The following is a 23,208-nucleotide window of genomic DNA, read 5'->3' on the forward strand; positions in this document are numbered from 1 at the left end:
CAAGTTGAATTATTCCATGAACAAGCTAGAGTACACTGTTATCGAGCTCATAAAGGAACTTCAAACCGCTGAGGCACTCACTAAGAAAAAGAGGGCTCTAGGAGAGGTACATGCTACTGCCTCCACCTCTGGATCTAAGAAGAGACCTCGCAAGGCCGAGAAGAAGAACCAACCTAAGGTTCAAACGAAGAAGAAGGCGCCGAAGGCTCCGAAGGTGGATAAGTCTAACGAAAAATGCCACCACTGCAATGAGCCTAGTCACTGGCGTAGGAACTGTCCTGCCTACCTCAAAACTAAAGTAAAAGGTATTGTACTTATTACTGAAGCTTGTTTAGTAGCTGATAATGTATCATCATGGATTATTGACTCCGCTGCTACTAACCATATTTGCTGCTCCTTAACTGGTTTTAGGAAAAGCAAAAGCTTAGAGGATGGCGACTTCTGCTTCAAGTGGGGTGATGGGAGCGTGGTGTCTGCGAAGGCTGTGGGATCCGTGACGCTATCTTTTGAAGATCACACTTTAAATTTGAATAATGTTTAATATGTTCCTTCCTTTGGGAAAAACATAATATCTGTTGCTCAACTTTTAGAGCAAAATTATTATTTAAAGTTTATAAAGAATGGAATTCGTATTTCTTTTTCTAATTCTTTTGTCACTAATGCATGTATGAAGAATGGTCTTTTTTACATCTATCCCACTCAACCTTCTCTTTTAGACACCGAAATAGATAACGATCTAATTAGGGAGCCAAAGAGGATCAAACTTTCTGAGTCCTCCGATCTACCAAAATCAACATACCTCTGGCACTTGAGACTTGGTCATATCAGTCTAGATAGGATTAAGAGACTTGTGAGGGACGGTCCACTCTAAGCCTCTGCAATAGGTTCACTGCCTACTTGTGAATCCTGCATAGAAGGAAAAATGACTAAGCGACCTTTCTCCGATAAGGGTCGAAGAGCCACTGAGTTGCTGGAACTAGTACATTCTGATGTATGTGGTCCGCTCAGCCAATAGGCATGTGGGGGATACGAATACTTCGTTACCTTCACCGATGATTACTCGCGATATGGTTTTATCTATTTGCTCAAACACAAATCCGAGACCTTTAACGTATTTAAGGTCTTTAGGGCTTTAGTGGAAAAGCAAACTGGCAAAGTGATCAAAACCCTTCGATCTGATCGAGGAGGTGAGTATATGTCTGGAGAGTTCGATGACTTTCTTAAAGAAGAAGGTATCCTTTCTCAGCTTACCGCACCTAGTACACCTTAACAAAACGGAGTGTCAGAGAGAAGAAACCGAAGTCTTATGGAGATGGTTAGATCAATGAAGAGTTACTCATCACTCCCTCTTTCCTTTTGGGGATATGCCCTCGAAGCAGCCGCTTATATTCTGAACCAAGTTCCGTCCAAGACAGTTCCCGGTACTCCTTATGAACGATGGACTGGCCGTAAAGTGAATCTTGGCCGCATCAGAATTTGGGGTTGCCCTGCACACGTGCTAAGGCAAAAGACTAGCAAGTTGGCTAGTAGGTCATAATTGTGCTTGTTTGTGGGATATCCAAAGGAAACCAAGGGTTTCATCTTCTATAGTCCCGAGGACGATAAGAATTTCGTTAGGACGAATGCTCGTTTCCTTGAGGAGGACTTTATGAAGGATGCAAAACCTAGAAGCAAAATTGTGCTTGAAGAAAAGTTGGGTGAGGAAGCTTCTACCTCATCTGTAAGAACTGTTCTTACCCCAATTGAAACACAACCTAACTCATCAGAATCTCGTCAAGTAGTACTTAGACGTAGTGGGAGGGCTACTCAAAAGCCTGACAGGTACATGTCTTATGGAGACTCTCTTGTAGCCGTCTCTGACATGGATGATCCTGTTTCCTATAGCCAAGCGATGGCTTGTTCTGAATCAAACCTTTGGCTTGACGCCATGAAAGTTGAAATGCACTCGATGTATGTCAACAAAGTCTGGAAACTTGTAGACCTTCCTGAAGGGATTAAACCCGTAGGGTGTAAGTGGATATACAAGAAGAAAAAGGATCTTGATGAGAACGTCGAGACGTTCAAAGCACGACTTGTGGTGAAGGGTTATACCCAACAAGAAGGGATTGACTATGAAGAAACCTTCTCGCCAGTCGCAATGCTTAAATCCAACCGCATACTCTTATCCATAGCTGCAGCTCTCGACTATGAGATCTGGCAAATGGATGTCAAGACAGCCTTTCTAAATGGCAATCTTGACGAGCGCATTTACATGGCTCAACCAGACGGTTTCGTGGAAGAAGGTCAAGAGACCAAGATTTGTGAGTTGCTTAATTCCTTTTATGGATTAAAGCAAGCATCTAGGTCATGGAATATCAGATTCGATGAAACTGTGAAAAGCTTCGGCTTTGAACAGTCAATAGATGAGCCTTGTGTTTACAAGTTAATACGCGAAGGCAAAGTTGTGTTTCTGGTGCTATATGTCCATGATATACTACTCATTGGTAATGACGTGGTTAAGTTATCTGAGGTTAAGGTCTGGCTAGCAAAGCAATTCGATATGAAGGATCTAGGAGAAGCCGCGTACATTCTGGGGATCCAAATCTTTCGAGATAGGAAAAACCGGACCCTGTCGCTCTCTCAAGCATCTTATATTGATAATGTGATGGATCGCTTCTCGATGCAAGACTCCAAGAAGGGTCAAACTCCCTTTAGGCATGGAGTTTCACTCTCTAAGGACCAATCCCCCAAGACTGCACAAGAGATTGAAGACATGAGGAAAATTCCTTACGCCTCTGCCGTAGGAAGCCTCATGTATGCTATGCTTTGCACTAGACCTGACATCTGTTTCGCCGTTGGCGTAGTTAGCCGTTTCCAATCCAACCCTGGACCCGAGCACTGGATTGTTGTTAAGCATGTTCTTAAGTATCTTCGAAGAACTAGGAACTTGATGCTTACATACTTAGGTACTGACCTGACTATGACAGGATATACCGACTCCGATTTTAAAGCGGATAAGGATTCCAGGAAATCCACTTCAGGATATGTGTTCATCCTTAATGGTGGAGCTGTTGTGTGGAGAAGTATTAAGAAATCTTGCATTGCGGACTCCACAATGGAAGCAGAATATGTGGCTTCTTGTGAAGCATCCAAAGAGGCTGTATGGCTTAGAAAATTCCTTAAGTATTTGGAAGTTGTTCCAAACGTCGACGAGCCCATGACCCTTTATTGTGATAATAGTGGGGCTGTCGCTAACTCGAAGGAACCTCGAAGCCATAAGCGCTCTAAGCATATTGAGAGGAAATACCATTTGATTCGAGAGATCGTGCAGCGCGGAGACGTGGAAGTGAAGAAGATCTCAACGGTGGACAACCTGGAAGATCCATTCACCAAGGCCCTAGCGAACAAGGTCTTCAACCAACATCGAGAGGGATTAGGCATGAAGGACTACACACATCTTCTTTGAGTCAAGTGGGAGTTTGTTGTCAATGGTGCCCACAAGAAGAGTTGTAATCCTTATATTGTACATTTGATGTAATAAAGTCTCATGAAGACTCTTGCTTGTAATTGCTTATTCATTAATAAAAAGTTGAAACGTTCATTTATTCTTCCTTGTCTGTTTGAAGCTTTATGATAAAACATTAGTCTTTAGTCCATAAACAAACTGAACAACTTACGAAGAGACAAATGTAGATTTGCATGAACAAACTCTTCGTAGTTTGCTTAAAAACGATACATTCGCAATCTAAGGGTCAAAGGACTATTGACCTCAGTACGATTGTTAGAAGAATCTATGATGTCTGGTTATGAGGCATTGAGAGTTGGAGACTCTATAGTTCTTCTAGGTATCTTCCGAAGGTACTGAATTGACCAGTGCACTTCTAGAGACAAGATAAGAACAAACCATTTAACCTTTTATGTCTCGAAGTCACTACGTATGAATTGCATCGTGCTTACCTTAATCCTTAAATGAGACATGTCATTTCACACCTTAGTATTCTCATTTGAGAAAGTCAGAGTTCGGACTCACTATGTGATTCCGAACAAGGCCTATTTGTGAAGTACTAAGTTGTGAGAATGTCATGAGTAACTTTGTGAAGTTCTCATAGATATGGAATTCATGTATAAGATTGCTGAAATGCAATGTATATCACCTCATGATTTGTTCCTTGGAGTGTGAATAAATGAGCTGGCCAGTGTCCAAATTGAGTCTTGACTCTTTTGGATGAAACAATGTGACTTCTTAGCTCGTCGTCAATACATTGTTTCTAACTTATTCACAAGCGACAAAAGAGTTGAGGACATAACAGCTAGAAGGGTAAAATGGTAATTTTGTAAATCCCGACTAGCTGATGATATTCATAAAGGGTAAACACTGATAATATTCTGTGGATCCGCTCATTACAATTAGGTTGAATTCTTGAGTAGAAAATAAATTCATTTGAACCGAGAGATTTTCAGTGTCAACTCTTTAGTGGAGTCAGTTGGCATTAAGATTAACTTGGAAAAGGTTTGTGAACTTTTGAGTCCAAGTATTTTAGCTCAAGCTTTGTTCATTTGGATCCATGAGGTCACTGTCACGAATCACATCGATTAGGAATAGTTAAACTGGAAACTAAGTCAAAACAAGAACGAAAATTGTCAAAAGGGTATTTTTGTCTTTTGAGACATGGCGTGAAATGAATGTCAATAAATTTTTTGACAAGGTCATTTGATGACTTAATAATACTCGGCCATGACTTGATGATTGGGCCTTGTAGATTAATTTCATTTCATAAGAATTTTAATGAAAATTCTTAATGGGCCTTTTTCATGTTGTCATGAACAAATGGAAAAGCTTCTAGAAGCCCATTCTAGAAGGTGATAGACGCCCACTACCCAAAGAGAAAGGGAGATTATTTTGTGCATAAATGTATGTAGATACTTGCCAAAAGAAAAAGAGGAAACAAATTTCCTTTATTAGGAAAGTAGAATTTCGGCCAAGAGAGAGTCAAAGGCAAGGCATGGAATAAAAGAGGAAACTAATCCCTTGGGGATGTGCATGAGATAGGCGCCCATTATGGAGAATTGGGCAATAAGGGATTGCTCATAAAGGCTTGGAAATAAGAGGAAACTACTTCTTTCCAAGGCCAATCCTTCTCCTATAAATAGGACTCTCATTCCTCTCATTCTATTCATTCCACACAAGTTAGAGATTGAGAGACTCTCTCTCTAGACATTGTGGCCGATTCTCTATCTCCCTCTCTCTTCATTTTCGATTTTTTTGTTTTGGCACCTAGGTCCTCATTTGACCTAGTGTTTAGCTCTGCGACTTCAAGACTCGTTCTTAAGTCGTAGTGTTTAAAAGTGCCCACTCACTAATTCCTTTATTTCGAGTGATTTAGTGATAGAAACTTTCGTGGTTGCTCGATGTGCCGAGGAAAGAAAGAGAGACGTGCTGCGAGGGAGACGAGTGTTGCAACTTTCCAAAAGCTTCTCAAAGTTCAAGCTTCAAGAAAGGTTAGTAAACTTCTAAGCTCATAATAGTTTTTATTTATATGTACTTGCTCTTTGTCTAGGTTAGTAAAAACTGTTTTTACTTGAAAATAAATTTTTTAAAATTTCGCCGCTTTGCGAAGCGTTAAACTTTTTCTAAAACCCTAGATCAATTCCAACAGTAATATATGCAAATGTGCCACTTCCCGTTACGCCTTTTTCACCATTAAGACGTTGGCTACCCATTTGGGGTACTTAGCTTCTCGAATGACATTTGTGGTGATAAGTTTCTCGACCTCTTCATTTATGGCCAGGTATCGTTCTGGATTGAACAGTCATCTAGCTGGCACCTTTTCAGTGATGTTTTTGTCATTGTTCATCCGGTGCACTATGACCTCGGGGTTGATTCAAGGCATATCGGCATGGGTCCATACGAAGACATCCTTGAACTCCCGAGGAAGGCAGTAAGTTGAGTTGGATGGCAAGCGTAAGTTCGGCGCCGATCTTAACAACCTGATCAGGTTTGGATTCGTCGAGGACGACCGAAGTGAGATCGTCGGTGTTAGGAATATTCGTCACTGAAGATAATAGAATAAACATGAATGATTACTTAATTTTATAAGAAGTTTACTCTATTATAATTATTGATTAGTGAGTTATTTTCTAGTTAGAATCAGTAACAATTATCATCGTTAGTCTCCGTACTAAACTGAATTACATGTCGGGCATCTAAGTTCGGGCGGTGAACTAAAACTTGGTCGATGATTGATACATGCCTAGATAGCTATATCTAAAATCATATATGTGGAATGCAAGTGAAGGTTGATCACTTGGTGGGAGCATTCTACATTTTTGGTAAGTGTACGACCTGGATAGACTTTGATTGTTGATGTGTTATTTAAGTACCGTTACGACACACTGACCATGGTCGCTATGATGGTCACAGTGAGACTTAGTCTAAATCCTGAAGTAGTCATGGACTTCTAGGTTGTATTACCAAGTTCTTTGACTCATTCATTAATGGCTACTTGACGATGCCAGAACACTTATGTCTTGGAAATTCGGGATATGATCTTAGCGATAAGTGATTCACAGATACGAAATCCAGCTTTCCTGAAAGAAGGTCAATGTTCACTCACCTAAGGGTTAGTTCCAGAACCGATTGATTGTCCACACTTTCGTAGTAAGTACGTACGAAAGAATCTTTCGATGGGGAAGCAACGATGCTTAGGGCTCATATGTATCAAGAAAGGTATAAAAGAATAATTGACCTTTTCTTGGTACGAGTTGAACCTGGAGGATTAAGCTCATCAGCTGACTATATCAATGGATATTCTTACGATGAGTAAAATATAATGTTAGTAATAAGAAGAGTGCAGTCTTGGCTGATTTTGTGGAGTGTCACCAAGATTGACGAATCGATTAAATAAGAGAAATGACTTTTTCGTCAATTTTTAATCAGATTTGTAGGAGCTTATGTTATTAGGTCCATAGTCCCCAAGTTAGCTCTTATTAAACTGAATAAGAACTCCCAAGTAATAATAAGATTTATTGTTTATAATCTCACAGCTGTAAATTGTCTTAGCAGCATTCATTCGGAAATTCATCTATTTACCAAATTAAATATTTATTGAGGAGTTAATTATTTATTGTTGGAACATGTATTAAATTAATTTAATTTTAAATTGGGCCTCATGGACACGCTAAAATTTGAAAATTCCTAGGCCCAGTACACTTATGTTGGCCGCCGACTATAAGGTTTATATACCCAATATTCTCTCTTTGATTAGTTGCTAGATTTATGGAAAAGAAATCAGGTAACTAAATAAATAAGAGAGAGGATAATAATGGTTGAGATATTCTCTCTCTATTGAATAAGAAAATAAAATATTATCATTTACTCTCTCTAATGGATAATTTCATAATATTTAGGAGAATAATAATGGTTGCGATATTCTCTCCATTAAATAAGAAAATAAGATATAGTCCTCATTATTCTTAAATATCCAGATTACTTAAATATGTGAGAAAAATAAGGAAATATAATATCCTAGATTCCGATCTGATGGATGAGAGAAAAAAGTAGAATTTGTAATCAAGATTCAATGGTTCATGCTTAACTACAAAATATGAAAGAATATAGTAGAATAAGGAAGCCCTAACGCCTTCCTAAAATATCTCCATCCTACCACTATAAATAGGAGTCATGGAGAAAAAAAAAACATGCGTGTGTGATACATGAAAAACATGAGAAAAAATTCGACCACTCTCTCTCTCTGTGGTGGTTGATTTTTCTCTCTCTCCCTCTCCCTTGGAATTCGTGATTTCAATCCAAAAGGCGATAGTCATTGTGAGATAACAAGAGAGCCCACACTTTATTCTTGTTCATTCGGAGATTACGGCTTGGAAGATTACGGTATCATCCATTGGAGATAAAAATGATGAGAGTCCAGTCATCGTGCCGAAGATTCAAGATCAAAGAATAAAGCTTGAAGATCGAGTAATTGGAGCTCAGAATTAGATCTTGAAGAACTCGATTGGAAGTTTCTGTAGCTAAACCCAAACCCGTAGGTGATATTCAATTCGTCTCTTATAAATTGGTTGCTTGAATTGCTCTCTAGTGTTTACTACTCATTTAAACAAATATAGATCATATAATCATATAATTAATTAGCTAGATAGCGTAATTATTTATATTCCACATAGTTATAGGGATATGTAATCCCAATAAGGGTATTTCACTAACAATTTGGTGTCAGAGCGATTGTTCATGACCGATACCAACATGTTTAATCCTCAATAGTCGGGGGAAGGGGTATTGAATTTAAGTCTCTCAATTTCATGTTGAGGGTCGAGCTTTCCGAACTTCCTTGATTCTTTCGGGTCGCATAAGCAATCATCTTCCAGTTGGAAGATTGTCTTAACCATTTTTCCGGCTGACTTGTCGTCGACTCCTTGGACGTAGCATATCCTAGCCTAGGTTTGTTTGCCGGCCATGATCTCGATTCCCCTTTCAGTGCGGAATTTCACCAGCAGGTGATAAGTGGAGGTGACCGCACTTAGCCATTTCAATGTGAGTTGCCCGAAGATGATATTGTATGACGACTCCTGATCAACTACTGAAAAAAGGATCATGTGAACGACTTTGATGCCTCGAAGAGTCCCGAAGGTGACCGTTAGGTCGATGGTGTCTTCGATTATGACTCTCTCCTCAGTGAATCCGAAAAAGGGTGTTTGGGTCGAAGTCGAGCGTAGCCCCCCGAGCTTCATGCGCTCCAAGGTGGTCTTGAAAATTATGTCGGCTGCGCTGCTATTGTCGATGAGAACCCTCTTTACCAAGTTGTTAGCCACCTGGGCTTTGGGAGTGATCGCATAATTATGCGGATGCTCAACTCACTTGGCCTCTTCATTGGTGAAGTACATTGTCTCGTGAGGCTCGGACGGAGCTTCCTCATAGGTGAGGTTGACGTGCTCAGCGGTGCTTTCTTGAGACACGGCCTTTAGGAATTTTTTCGTCATGATGTGCAATTGTGAATTAGTTACGGCAATAGTTGTGGTTCGGTTGACAGTAGGGACTGTTCCTCCTCCTTCGATAATCATGTGCCACACGAATTCTTTGAGCTCACCCTGTTGGATCAAAGTCTCGATTTGCCTCTTGAGTTTGAAGCATTCGGATGTTAGATGTCTGTAATCCTGATGGAACTAAAAAGGAACTCACAATATCTAGTCCGGTCATGAGTTACGGGGTCTTTTTTAATTGGAGTTTGGGTGGTGAACTTGTCACGTGCCAGAGCTAGGAACCGATCCGACGTTGTGTTCAGTGGTGTAAACGACGAATATCCCTTGAATTTTTCCGCAAGTCACAGCTTCTAGGGTGTTGGATGTTGGCTATTAGAAGTCTAATCTTATTTGTTTCGTCTCTTTTGGGAGTCGCCTTGCTCATGGCTACGTTCGTCTCAGCGGCGAGAGCTTTGATTGTTGCCCTTGCGTCCATTGAGGTAATCTTTGACTCCCATCAAGGTTTTGACTCAAGTAATTAACTCGGCCATGGTGGAAGGGACACGGCCAACGACGGACATTAAAAAGTCACTAGTGCACAAACCTTCAATGATTGTGGCAATCGCGTCATTATTGTCAAAGCGGTCGACCTTATTCGATTATTCGGTGAATCGGGCAAGGTATCATCGTCACTATCTTGCCTGATTGACCAAAAGTATATCTTAGTCTTCTTTTGGACCATACAATTAGCAAGCGTGCCAGGAACGTGTCCTTTGGGTCTTTAAACGATCGGATGCTTCCCGGTCTTAAGTTTTTAAACCACTCCAAGCCGGGTCTGGCGAGGGTAAGACATAAAGCTTGCACATGGCCCCAGGAGTGACACCTTGCATCGCCATCAAGGTTTCGTAGTGCTAGATGTGATAAGCGGGATCCGGTTTTCCATCGTAAGGAGCAAGAGTCGGGAGTTTAAAATTTCATGTGCATACTTCGGCCAATATTTGGGCTGTGAAAGGCGATGAGTTCCCCTTGACGATCCCGTAGGCATTGCTGCCTATACCGTATTCTCGGACGTCACGTACCTCGTTTCGAAGGTTGTGTATCATGGTAACCACATCAAGACCGGTAGTCGGAGTAGCTCCCTGTTTGGGAGAAGTCACTTGTCATCTCTCGTTAGACCCTTGATCCGTGCGACGATTCCCATTAGTAGGGGCCACATAAGGGAAGTTTGGCCGAGAGCTTAGTCACTCTCTTAGGTGTTCGCAATGCTCATTGCGTTGGGTGGTAATGTGATCCCTAAGATCTTGGATTGCAAAATGGAGGCATGATCTTCGTCTAGAACGCCCGCTCTTCGCGTACCTTGGCTTTCCACGACATTTTCTCTTTGACCAAGTTGGTCATGGGCCGAACGTCGGGAGTTCCCTTTTTGAGAAGCTGTAAGTGCGTCCCTTATCTTGGGCGAGGTATCTGAGGGACCGGCTTCATTCACGGCGGGGAGTCCCCCATCCTTAATGAGAGAAGTCTTGATATCCTCTGAATTTTTGAGGCCTTCGTAGTCGGGGTCATTGCCATGACCATCCTCATTGAAGTTTTCCGGCTTCCCTGTTGGGATTACCGGATTGTGTATAGGTCGCTTTGCAACCAGTCGGCTATGGTACCTTATATTTGTCGCCTTTAGTTAGCGAATATCCTCCTCCGTCTCTCTAATGCGGTCATCCTGGCTATCTAGAGACGGATATGGTGACCGATTCGAGCTCTCTTGGGGGAGCGACTCTTCGTCACCATGCGCTAAATATTTTTAGCCTCGACACATTATCAGGGTTTTTAATGCCCTCAGAATGTGCGGGTGGCTAATTACTCATCTTTTCTCAAGTCTGAGAAAGTAGAGTTTTCAGAAGAAAAGAAGAAGATGAATAGAAGGGATTTCAGGCTGTTTGAGTCGGAAAGTCCTCTCCTTCTAACGCCAAAATATTGTCGCATGAAATTGAACAACAATTTAAAGCTTTGGACGGTTCGACTCTAGGCCGGACCAAGTGGCAGCACCTGAGCCGAACTCAACACTCGCGAGTTGTCGCTCCTCTAGCTCGAAGGTGTTCTTCGCTCATCGTGGAAATCTGAGAATAAGATGAAGGAAAAATCAAGCATAGAGGGACGCAGACGCAGTGGCTCTGGCGCGCGCCCTGATACTCAATATTAGTATGATTGCTATGTGAGATAGGGGGCCAGTATTCATTAGTTGAATATCTTTAGAAGGATGTGCTCGACAAAGGAAACGAAGTGCAGAGGGTCCTAAACAGCGTTTCGAAACTCTGGAATCGAGTGATCTTGAGAGATAATGAATGTGTTTTTCATAAAAAAATGTGTAGCTAACCCTCTCTGAGGAAGGGTATTTATAATGGATATGGAGGCTGAAAAGGGCCTCTAGACGCATCTTATGGAGCGCGGGGCATGATTTGGAGAGCGCGAGAGCGGGGAGCTCCATGCGCACGACAACGGACTGGCGCACCTACTTTTTAGAGGTGCGTGCGGTGCTCTTTTGAAGAACATATGGCGTGATGCGCTGAGGGGGAGGCGCGACGCGATACGCCCCTTGCGCGTCGTGCGCTTGTTACGCGGTGCGCGTGCGAGCTCCGCTTCGTGCGTGAGCTTGATGGGCCTCTTTTTAGTGGGCTTTTGATGGGCTTTTTAGTGCCCCGGTCCGTTGGACTTAGAAATCGAAATTCAATGCAAGTCGCACATAATTTAATGCTTTCCGATTTTTTGAGAACGACCGACAAAACTAGCTTAACATCAAATAACTTTCCTACACTATTCACACTTATTAAGATATCATCGGCATATATTTACTTATAAGTGTAATGATTCTTTTCAAAGGAAACCTGATGTAATGAGGGAAGTAAATCAATTAAAGGAAACATTCATTCTTCATTCAAAACTTATGTTATTATTAATGGTTTGTCATCCTGAAAAAATTAACACAAAATAGTAAAATTTACATTTGCATTACAACTCTTGTAATAGTTATTTAAAATGTAATATCCAATATTTTATGAATAATGAACATTTATTTCCAATAGATTATTGTTAAGAGCACTGATGAAGTTTGGTTATGTTGCGTTTTTTACGCGTGCAAGTTCACGTGTCGCTCAAGTAATATAGTGAATTAAGTACGAGTGTCGATCCCATGAGGAAAAAACTTAATTAACAAACAAATCAACTAGCACGAATTGAACTTGAAGGGAAGATGGAAAGATGTCACAAATTATTGACAAGTTCTAAAACAATGAAATAACAAAACACTAGAATAACGATTGTAAGCAAAAAAGAGAGGCTAAGGACCAAGGCTTCACGGGTTTATTCAACGGTTTAGATACACGAGTTTCACGCACTATCGATAATCAACTCACGAACTCTTTGCTAATTATACTCACAAAATAATATTGCTAAATCTCTCTCGAGCATCTAACAACCTATGCCAAAATTAGGAAAATCTTCTCTCGATCTCAATCCCTAACAAAAACATGCATTGATATTAAGAGATTTCACACGAATCAGAGTAATTCAAATCAAAACTGTAACAACCTAATCTTTCTCAAGCATGAGGATGAAGTACAAAACCATGAACAAGATAGCTAATCTAGATCAAGCATTAAAACGGATTTGAACTAAGAAAATTAATAACGAATGAAAATTGAACCTCAATATATTAAATCATATCCATAACCGAATCCTAAACCCGCAACGCCATAGTTCTTCATGGAATTAGTTCATGGCGTAGCGAGAAAACAAAAAGATAATAGAAGAAAACGAAGAAGAAACCATAATTAAAAACTAAATTGTAAATTAAAATTCGAGAGTTCAAGATTAAAAGAAAAGAATAAAAACTGTAGTTGACGCGACTCTATGACAAACGGCTTTTTGCTTCTTTCTCTATCTCTCCCAAACACTCTCTAAAAGCATACAAAACTAAGAATGAAAGTTAAAGGCCATTCCTCTCAAGCTCACAAGTGTTTTTATAACCATCAGGGTTAATTTCGGAGTCATCTGGGCCTCTCAAACGCATCCAATGGCCCAGATTCACTTAAAAACAGGAAAGTCAAAGTTGATGTGTCAGATTTCGCGCGGCGCCCAGAATCAAGTTTCCTTCTATGCGGAACGTGCAGAAGTTTATGGAAGCGGACTTTTTCAGATTTTGGATCCGCGCGGCGCACAGAATCAAGCGCGCAGCGCGCGGATGCTCCGTGGCTTCATTCTTCCTCTTTTCGAACCGTTTTGACTCCAAATGATGTCTTTTTCTATATAATCACCTCCAAGCTCTCCTTTAACCCATTTGAACCTGAAAATCATTGAAACATACTAGAAAAAAATTAAAATACTTGAGAACTCGTCGGTTTTCGGTTCGGAGAATATGAGTTTTAGGCGTGACTAACGCACATATCAAATCCCCCCAAACATAAACCGTTACTTGTCCTCAAGTAAAAAAAAAGAAGAAAAACATAAAATCACACAAAAGAAGTTACCTAAACTAAATTGGTAAATCTCAATGCCTTGAATACAATGATCGACTCATACTTGCCTCCACTTCAACCCTCTAGACTTACATCGACACGAAAATCCATGGTTTTAAACTCTAAGTCAACTATCAAGTGTTAAAGAGTCTCTACAAGTTAGCTCAAGCCGTTTGCAATGTTCTTTTGTCTCGATTAGCTTTCAATTCCCAAGTCTCGTAGCCCTTCCAATCCTATTAAGTGACAACGAAAATTGATTCCTTTGAATGAGAATTTATTAGATTCGACACACCATAAGCCTTCTCTTCACCCTTGATCTCCACTAATGCGCACACGTCATTCCTAGCTCGTCAATAGGTCTTAAAGGCTTGTAATGTTTAGGCTTAGGTTCGGGTATGGAAAATAATTTTTAGTGGCTTCAACATTAACCTTAGCGACTCTATCCTCACCAAAACACCGCCCTCTCATTCCTTCACTCACTCATTTCCCAATGTTCTTGGCCTTGAATTACGCATTTTGAGAACATCTCGTTTCCTTAGTCTTTCTTTCCAATATCCCCCCAAACTTCAACTCAACTACAATCAATCTCTCCAAATAAACATAGCACACCACGCCAGAACTAACAACAACACGCTTTTTTTTGTTCTCTTTTTTCTTTTTTTTTCGTTCTTTCTTTTTTTCTTTTTTTTTGTTCGATCACCGGCGTGGTGTCTAATATCTAACAAGCACATAGAGACTAGTCGAAGTACATATCATAAAAATTGGAAGAACTCTCTCAAATATGTCACTCAAGAGTCGTTAAAGTTAACATGGTTCTTTGTGGGATTTCGTCCTTTTTGTTTTGGCTTTTTCTGACTAAGTAACGAGAGAGGAGAACATTTTTTGGTTCTTTGTGAGTAGGTTCTAATTGGATAACAATTTTCGGGTTGGCTTTTTGGCTTGACGGGTTATCCTAACGCCTATGTCATTCTCACTAGGTCAATGTGCACTCAATTTCGCCTCGACTAGGGATCCGAAGAGGTTCTTAGTGTGTTTGGTGGTCACTTTCCTGGAATTGGCTAGACTACTACTCAAAGTCGTCTAAGTATCGAGACAAACATTATTCGGGCTTAAGTGATAACACATGACTCAACAAGATTCTTTTTTTCACTCGGTAGTTCACATAATTTTACCCATGTCTATGGTTTAAGACTATCCATATCATCAGCAAACATTTATCGAGTCAATCAAAGCACACCAAACACCAATTTCTACCAATTATCCTAAAATAAAACAAAAACACCCTAGAAAATTAACTACTAATCTACAAAATGTAGTTAATGGTGCCTACAAGAAAAGTAGTAGTCTCTACTTATATACATTTGATGTAATAAAGTCTCACGAAGACTCTTGCTTGTAAGTGCTGAATCATTAATAAAAGTTGAAACGTTAATTCATTCTTCATTGTATGTTTGAAGCTTTATGATAAACTATAGTCTTTAGTCCATAAACAAACCTAACAACAAATTAAGAGTCAAATATAGATTTGCATGAAAAAACTCTCCATGGTTTGCTTAAAACAGTATATTCGCAATCTAAGGGTCAAATGGCTATTGATCCCAGTATGATTGATAGGAGAATCTATGATGTCTGGTTATGGGATATTGAGAGTTGGAGACTCTATAGTTCTTCTAGGTATCTCCTGAAGGTACTGAATTGACCAGTGCACTTTTAGAGACAGAATAAGAACAAACCATTTAACCTCTTATGTCTCGAAGTCACTACGTATGAATTGCATCGTGCTTACTTCAATCCTGAAATGAGACATGTCATTTCATAGTTTACGTACTCTCATTTGAGAAAGTCAGAGCTCTAGACTCACCATGAATCAATGTGACTTGTTAGCGGTCAATACATTGTTTCTAACTTATTCACAAGCGACAAAGGAGTTGAGGAAATAACAGTTAGAAGGGTAAAATGGTAATTTTGTAAATCCAATCTAGTTGATGATATTCATGAGGGTAAACATAGATAATATTCAATGGATCCACTCATTACAATTAAGTAGAGTTCTTGAGTAGAAAATATATTCATTTGAACCAAGAGATTTTAGTGTTAACTCTTTAGTGGAGTCAGTTGACATTAAGCTAAGACTTGGAAAATGTTTGTGAACTTTCGAGTCCAAGTATGCTAGCTCAAGCTTTGTTCATTTGGATCCATGAGGTCACTACCACAAGTCATTAGAGTAGGATTAGTTAAAGTAGAAGCTAAGTCAAAACAAGAACTAAACAAATTTTACGAAAACTATCTAAATGGTAATTTTGTCTTTTTGGTCATATGATGGAATGAATGTCAATAAATAAGTTTTTTGATATTGTCATGTAATGACAAATGAATCAAGTCACTCGGCCATAATAAGTCATTTGGGCCTTGAGGATTAATTTCATTTCATAGAATTTTACTTGAAAATTCTTAATGGGCTTTTCTTATGTTGTCATGAACAAATGAAGAAACATCTAGAAGCTCTTTCTAGAAGCCCTTGCTCGTCCAACGTAGAGAGAATAAGAGACTTATTTTGTGCATTAATGTACGAAGATACTTGCCAAAAGATAAAGAGGAAACAAATTTCCTCTACAAGGAAATGAAATGGGCGGCCAACCAAGGGAGGGAACAAAAGAGGAAACAAATCCAAGGCCTTCTAGAAGCCATCTTGGACGTGTGACATGAGGCAAAGGGAAGCCAATATTTACTCATGAATATTTGATATTCTATAGAAAAGAGGAAACTACCTTTTGAAGGTAATCCTCCTCCTATAAATACCCCACCTCATTCACAACTCACAACACACAATTTTAGAGATTGAGAACTTCTCTCTCTAGAATTTGGCCGCCTCTCTCTCTCTCTCTCTCTCTCTCTCTCTCTCTCTAACCACTACTACAAATGATGGATTATACAACCCACTTTCTACAACGCTTAACATAAGCATTGTAGAAACTAGGGATTCTACAACGCTTAACATAAGCGTTGTAGAAACTTAGTGTTTCTACAACGCTTATGACTAAGAGTTGTAGAATCCAGGTGTTTCTACAACGCTTTTGGATAAGCGTTGTAGAATCTGGGTGATTCTACAACGCTTTTGTAAAGCGTTGTAGAAGAACTTAAATTTCAGATTTCCCACAACGATAACACTATCCGTTGTAGAACCGTCGCCGCGGCACCATGTGATTTTTGCCGCGGCGAAAACTTTCTACAACGCAAGTTCAAAGCGTTGTAGAAGGATGGACCTCGCCGCGGCACGATTTAAACCTCGCCGCGGCGAAGCATTCTACAACGCTTTTTATAAGCGTTGTAGAATAAAGTCGCCGCGGCGATGGTCATCTCTAGCCGCGGCGAGATTATGTCGCCGCGGCTGGAAATATACTCCGCCGCGGCGAGAAGGATACCGTGGCCTAGCAGTTTTTTATGAAACTTCCTCGCCGCGGCGATGAAGGGATCCCGCCGCGGCGAGAGGATCCTACAACGGTTATAAAATCCGTTGTAGGATCTCCTCGCCGCGGCGAAGACATATTCTCGCCGCGGCGAGGTTTTTAGGTTTTCACTATATAAACCCATTTTCAGTTTTTTTTTCTCATTCTCCTCAAAATACAAACGCGAGACAAACTATTTCGGCCGAGTCTGTCTTCATTTTCTCTTCCAAATTCCCTCGCCACGTCATCGCCGCCCCGATTTCTCACCGTCGCCTTGTCCTCGCCGCCATTCTCGCTCGCCACGTCCTCGCCGCCCAACTCTCTCGTGCCTCTCTCTCTCTCACCGCCTCTCACTCTCTTTTTGAAGGTATGATTTTCTAAGTTTTTAAGGTGGTTATTGATTTAATTCCGTGTTGTTGATATGGATTTCGTGTTTTTGAATATGGATTTCATGTTATTTCCTCGAGTTGCATGTTGTGGTTATTGATTTAACAAAATTAGGGTTATTGATTTAAGGTGGTTATTGATTTAACAAAATTAGGGTTTTTTATTTTATTATTAATGAATTTGAGTTAGAATTTGTGTTAGAATGAATTTGAGTTAGAATTTGTGTTAGAATGAATTTGAGTTAGAATTTGTGTTAGAATGAATTAGAGTTAGAATGAATTTGAGTTAGAATTTGTGTTAGAATGGAATTGTTTATGAATTTGATATTGTTATGTTTAAATGAAGTTGGAATTGATATAGAATTTGTGATTGTTGTGACATTGTTAGTATTTAAAATGGTTATGTTGATTGTAGATGTCGAGATTGAATTTTTTATGATTATGCTTTGTGAAGGTGAAAAATGGTTCGAACAAAAAATCCGGCGGGCGCCACGGCTCTGAGCACTTCCAAAGGTCCTAGTAAAAGTAAAGGTAAGCGAGCTCGTCAACCGTCCCCTGAAGCAGATTATAACCAGCAAGGCCGCGGAGGATCGTTACGACAAAATCTCGTCGCGCAGTGTGATCCCTGAGCGGGGATTCAATGTGAGCTCTAACACCGATATAGGAGTGTCAATCCGCAACAGTATTCTAGGCCATGACTGGGTGAAGTATTGTGCCGTTCCCGAGTTCGAGGCGAACTTAAACTTCGTGTACGAATTCTACGCAAACTTACCAGATCACAATGGAGATGTTGTGACGGTCCGAGGTAGACCGGTCGATGTGAGCGTCGAAGCGATCAACGATTTGCTTGGGACCCCAGATGTGCCTTTCGAGAATGAAGGCTATCGGGAATGGTTGAGAACTTGCAGCCACGAGGAGATGGCGAGGTTGCTGTGCATTCCAGGAGAGGATTGGGTCCTTGAAAAAGGGAAAAGGGTACTCAAGCGTGACCAACTCACCAGGATTGCTAAAGCTTGGATTTACTTTGTTTGCGCTCACCTCTATCCGATCAAGCACTTCACCACTCTTGGATGAAGAGGTCATTCTGCATCATAAAAGGTCATTCTATCAACGTCGGTCGATTCATCTACAATTGGATGAAGAGTCTAGACTATACTAATGAACGACGCGGTTTGCCATATCCTTCGATCATTACCGGCCTTTGTACAAATGCGGGGGTAGGACGCTCGAAAAGGGATACGATCAAGGGTCCTAAGGGGCCTATTACAAATAACATCATCGATCGCTACAAGATTAGGGAGGAACCACAAGCGGAGGAAGAGGAAGAGGAAGGGGAAGAGGGACCACCAGTCAACGAGACTCGATTGTTCTTACCAGCACCTCTGGTAGTCGACCCCGCCACCATCGACTACATAGCTCAATGCTCGAACTATCTCGTCGGCGGGTTCCAACACACGCAACAGTACATGCACCAACAAGCGGAGTATGGCGCCTCTCACATCAACCAACTGAACGATCTCTACTCTCGGTGGGACATCAACCAAGAGAACCAGGTGTTATTTCCTCCATATCCTCAATACTCCGATTATCCGTACCCACCACCACAGTGGCCACCGCATATGGCACCTCCTCAATATCCGGCGCACTCACCACCACCACCACCACCGAATGACGACTAAACCAACAACACCAACTTTAAATTTTAAATTTAAGACTCGTTTGGTTTGTTTAAGCTTCATTTTAAATTTAAATTAAGACTCGCATGGTTTGTTTATGTTTAAGACTCGTGTTTTAGTTAATGTGTGTTTGAGACTTGATTAATATTTAAAAATTGTGAAATCTGAATGTGTGATGGTTTTTTATTTGAATGATAATTTTCCTGTTGAAAACCAGGTTTAAAATGGGAAAGAAAGTAAAAATGTGTAGGCTGAGGTGATTCTATTCTAATCTCGCCGCGGCAACTTAGAAATTTCGCCGCGGCGTATAACGTTCGCCGCGGCGAGGCATTCTACAACGCTTTTCAAAGCGTTGTAGAAAGTCTTCGCCGCGGCGAAACGTACACATCACCGCGGCGAGAAACATACCGAGAGCATGCATATTTGAAAACATAACCTTGCCGCGGCGACATGATTTTCTCGCCGTGGCAAGTTTATCTCGCCGCGGTGACATTACATCGTCGCCGCGGCGAGAGATTCTACAACGCTTTTCATGGCGTTGTAGAAATTCTTCGCCGCGGCGAAAAGTAAACATCGCCGCGGCGAGAAACTTACCGAGAGCATGCATTTTTTAAAACATAATCTCGCCGCGGCAGCATAATTTTCTCGCTGCGGCGACAACATGTCGCCGCGGCGCAAATACAACATAGCCGCAGCGAGAAACTTACCGAGAGCCTTCATATTAAAGAACATATCCTTGCCGCGGCGACATAATTTTCTCGCCGTGGCAAGTTTCTCTCGCCGCGGCGAAATTACATAATCGTCGCGGCGAGATGTCCTACAACGCTTATTAAGGGTTGTAGAAACTTTTCGCCGCGGCGGACAACACACATAGCCACGGCAAGAGTCTAGAAATGATATTGTAAATTTAAACACTATAGAAATGTTGTCCATAAGAGAATAACATAAAATCCAAAATGAAAATACATTGTTAACTGTTCTAAATCAAACAAAAATAGGATCTATATCCTTACGAAGTAGATGAGAAACATCGTCATCATCAAAATCATCCATCTCTTGATCAATAGGAGGTAATCCCGATGTGAACGGTGGAATGCTAGACATGTCTTCGTCTTCTTCATTATTACCATTTCTCGCTTTCATATGAACTACTAACGATAACTCTGGATTGGCTGGATCCGAAACATAAAACACTTGAATTGCTTACGAAGCCAAAATAAATGAATCATTCTCGTAGCCAATCCGTCTAAAGTCGACAACTGTAACTCCGTCATTATCAACTTTAACATGATTATTATCTGCCCATTTGCACTTGAATAAAGCGACTCGCAACCCGCAATAATCAAGTTCCCAAATGTCTTCAATGTATCCATAATAGTTCATAAAAGCATGTTTTGGATTCTTATCTTTGGCCGACGAAACATGTAATGCTTCGGCAAACAATGTAACACCACTATTTTGAACGGGATGCTTGTTGTCTCTCTCTCTTGTGTAAAATGTAAAACCATTAACAGACCAAGCAGTGTACCTTGTAACCATTGAGGAAGGCCCGCCAGATAGTTTACTCAATGTAGAAGAATGTCCTGCCTCTTTAAATAATCGTTTTCCAAGCCAGTTCTGAAACAAATGGTTGTGCTCTTCTTGTAACCATTTTTCATTTCTGCCTTTCTTTGGATTATTCACTCTCAACTCATTCAAATGAATATCCACAAATGGCGTGACCTCAGAAACGTTGTGTAGCACATGGAGACCGGCTTGCTGCCATTCTTTTCGGTTGACACTCGAATAGGTACCTATAAATAAAAACATACTTAAACAAGAACGCATCATAATTTAAAGTAACAAATAAAGTGTCAAAAACATACCTGTAGATTGAGCTTTTGAATCAAAATTGGTGTTTTTGGGTACCCCAATATCATCTGCTTTAGCTAAATACTCAGAACAAAACTCAACCGACTCTTCTGCTATGTAATTTTCAACTATGCTTCCTTCGGGCCTATTGTAGTTCTTCACGTAGCTTTTCAACACTTTCATGTAACGTTCGATTGGATACATCCACCGTAAAAATACGGGACCGCATAATTTGACTTCACGTACTAAGTGGACGGTTAAATGAACCATGATGTCGAAAAACGAAGGTGGAAAGAACTTTTCGAGCAAGCAGAGAGTTTTCACCAATTCTGACTGCATTAAATCTAGGCGAGTAGGATCGATGACCTTCGAGCAAATTGAGTTAAAGAATACACATATCTTTGATATTGCGAATCTCACATCTTTTGGCACGATTCCTCGCAAAGCAAGAGGCAACATTTGTTGTAGCAGTACATGACAATCGTGAGTCTTCATTCCAATAAGTCTCAAATCTTTCAAAGACACGAACCTCTTATAGTTTGATGAATGACCATCGGGGACTTTAATAGAAGCAAACCAGGTACACAACTTCTTCTTCTCCTTTCGATCTAGAGTGTACTTTGCCGGTGGCAATTTTATTTTTTTTCCACCCCCCTCTTGGGGATGCAAAATGCTTCTTATATTCATCTCTTTGAGATCCATTCGAGATTTTAATCCGTCTTTCGATTTATTTGGATCATCAAGAAGTGTACCGATAAACGATTCACACACATTTTTCTCGATGTGCATAACATCCAGACAATGCCGAACGTAGTGTGACTTCCAATAAGGAAGGTCGTAGAAAATCGATTTCTTCTTCCAAGGATTCTCTTTGAAGGATTCTTTAGTACTAGCACTCCGCTTTCTTTTCCCAAGCACTTCATTGACGTTTTTAACCATCTCATAGACATCTTCACCAGACAAAATTCTAGGAGGCGGTCATTCTTCTGTATTTCCATCAAATGCCTGTTTCAACCTTCTATATGAGTGATCTCTTGGTAAAAATCTTCTATGACCAAGAAAAACGGTCTTCTTACCATGCAAATCGGACAACCAATCGAGCATTTCACAGAGTATCCTGACAAGTTTCCATAGGCAGGAAAGTCGTTAATAGTCCACATTAACATTGCCCTTAAGTTGAACGAATCTCCACGGTAAGCGTCTTTGACTTCTATCCCTTTCTCCCATAACATCTTCAAATCATCGACCAACGGTGCCAAATAAACATCGATATCATTTCCTGGTTGATTCGGTCCTGAAATCAGAAGCGTTAACATCAAGAACTTTCTCTTCATACATAGCTTTGGAGGGAGATTGTAGTTCACGAGTATAACCGGCCAAACACTATATTTACTGCTCATCATGCTGAACGGGTTCATACCATCAGACGCTAGACCAAGGCGCAAATTTTGAGTATTAACACTGAAATCCGTATACTCTAAATCGAAGGATTTCCATTGTGAAGCATCAGCAGGATGTCTCAACATACCATCATCGATACGCTTTTCGGAGTGCCAAACCATGTTCTTCGCGTGTTTGACACTATTAAACATTCGACGGAAGCGCGGCATTGGAGGAATGTACCATAATGACTGAAATATATTTAAAGAAAATCAATAATTAATAATGTATATGAGCTACATGTATTTCTTAATCAAATAATGAAAATGTACGTACCTTGACTGGAACTCCTTTAACCCCATTACATGGAATTTTACCCTTCTTCCACCTTGACTCTTTGCACGTCGGACATTCATTCAGATCTTCATACTCATGTCTATATAAAACACAATCATTTGGGCACGCATGAAATTTCTCGTACTTCATGCCTAATGTGCCCAAAGTCTTCTTCGCTTCATACATACTTAAAGGAACTTTATTATCTTCCGGAAATGCTTCTTTTAGTGTTTCCAACAATAGAGTAAAACTAGTATTTGTCCAACCGCCCGACGCCTTTAAATGAAATAATGTAACTACAAACGACAACTTCGAAAAGCTTGTACACCCTTCATATAATGGTGTCTCCGCATCATTCATCATGGACTCAAACAATTCCGGTCGCTCAACAAAATCATCCTCCAAATCGTTCATCATTCCGCACATATCATCAATATCATCTTCAACATCATTGTTATCCTCGTTTACCGTAGAACGAAAAACCTCACCATTGTAGTACCATCTTTGATACGAGGTCATTATTCCATATACAAATAAATGGGTCCGAACGACATCAATCGAAAAATGTCTATGATTTCCACATTGAATACAAGGACAACGCATAGATTTCACATCTACCATGTTCTCTCTAGCAAAATCACAAAACTCATCTACACCTTTACGATATATCTCGTTT

General features: G+C 40.4%; 1 protein-coding gene across 1 annotated transcript; it reads right to left on the minus strand.

Moving 5' to 3' along the window:
• Positions 1-10,201: 10,201 nt before the first annotated feature.
• On the minus strand, positions 10,202-21,503 carry LOC149394944 (uncharacterized). The gene is made up of 2 exons (XM_089614157.1): positions 20,831-21,503; positions 10,202-10,551 (listed from the first exon to the last, which is right to left on the minus strand). The coding sequence occupies exons 1-2, from the start codon at positions 21,501-21,503 to the stop codon at positions 10,202-10,204; spliced, it is 1,023 nt and encodes a 340-aa protein (XP_089470283.1).
• Between the last annotated feature and the right edge of the window lie 1,705 nt (positions 21,504-23,208).

Source organism: Urtica dioica, chromosome 5 (genome assembly GCF_054948205.1).
Source record: "Urtica dioica subsp. dioica isolate 48M chromosome 5, U.dioica_male_clone48M_v1_H2, whole genome shotgun sequence".
Taxonomy (NCBI): domain Eukaryota; kingdom Viridiplantae; phylum Streptophyta; class Magnoliopsida; order Rosales; family Urticaceae; genus Urtica; species Urtica dioica.

Bases quoted from the DNA above. Each gene is read 5' to 3' on its own strand.
- LOC149394944 (XM_089614157.1), bottom strand. From the start codon at position 21,503: ATGAATATAAGAAGCATTTTGCATCCCCAAGAGGGGGGTGGAAAAAAA. The intron at 10,552-20,830 runs GTATGTTTTTGA...TAATCCCAACAG, and splicing joins TTCAAAAGCTCAATCTACAG to GGAAGCCGGAAAACTTCAAT.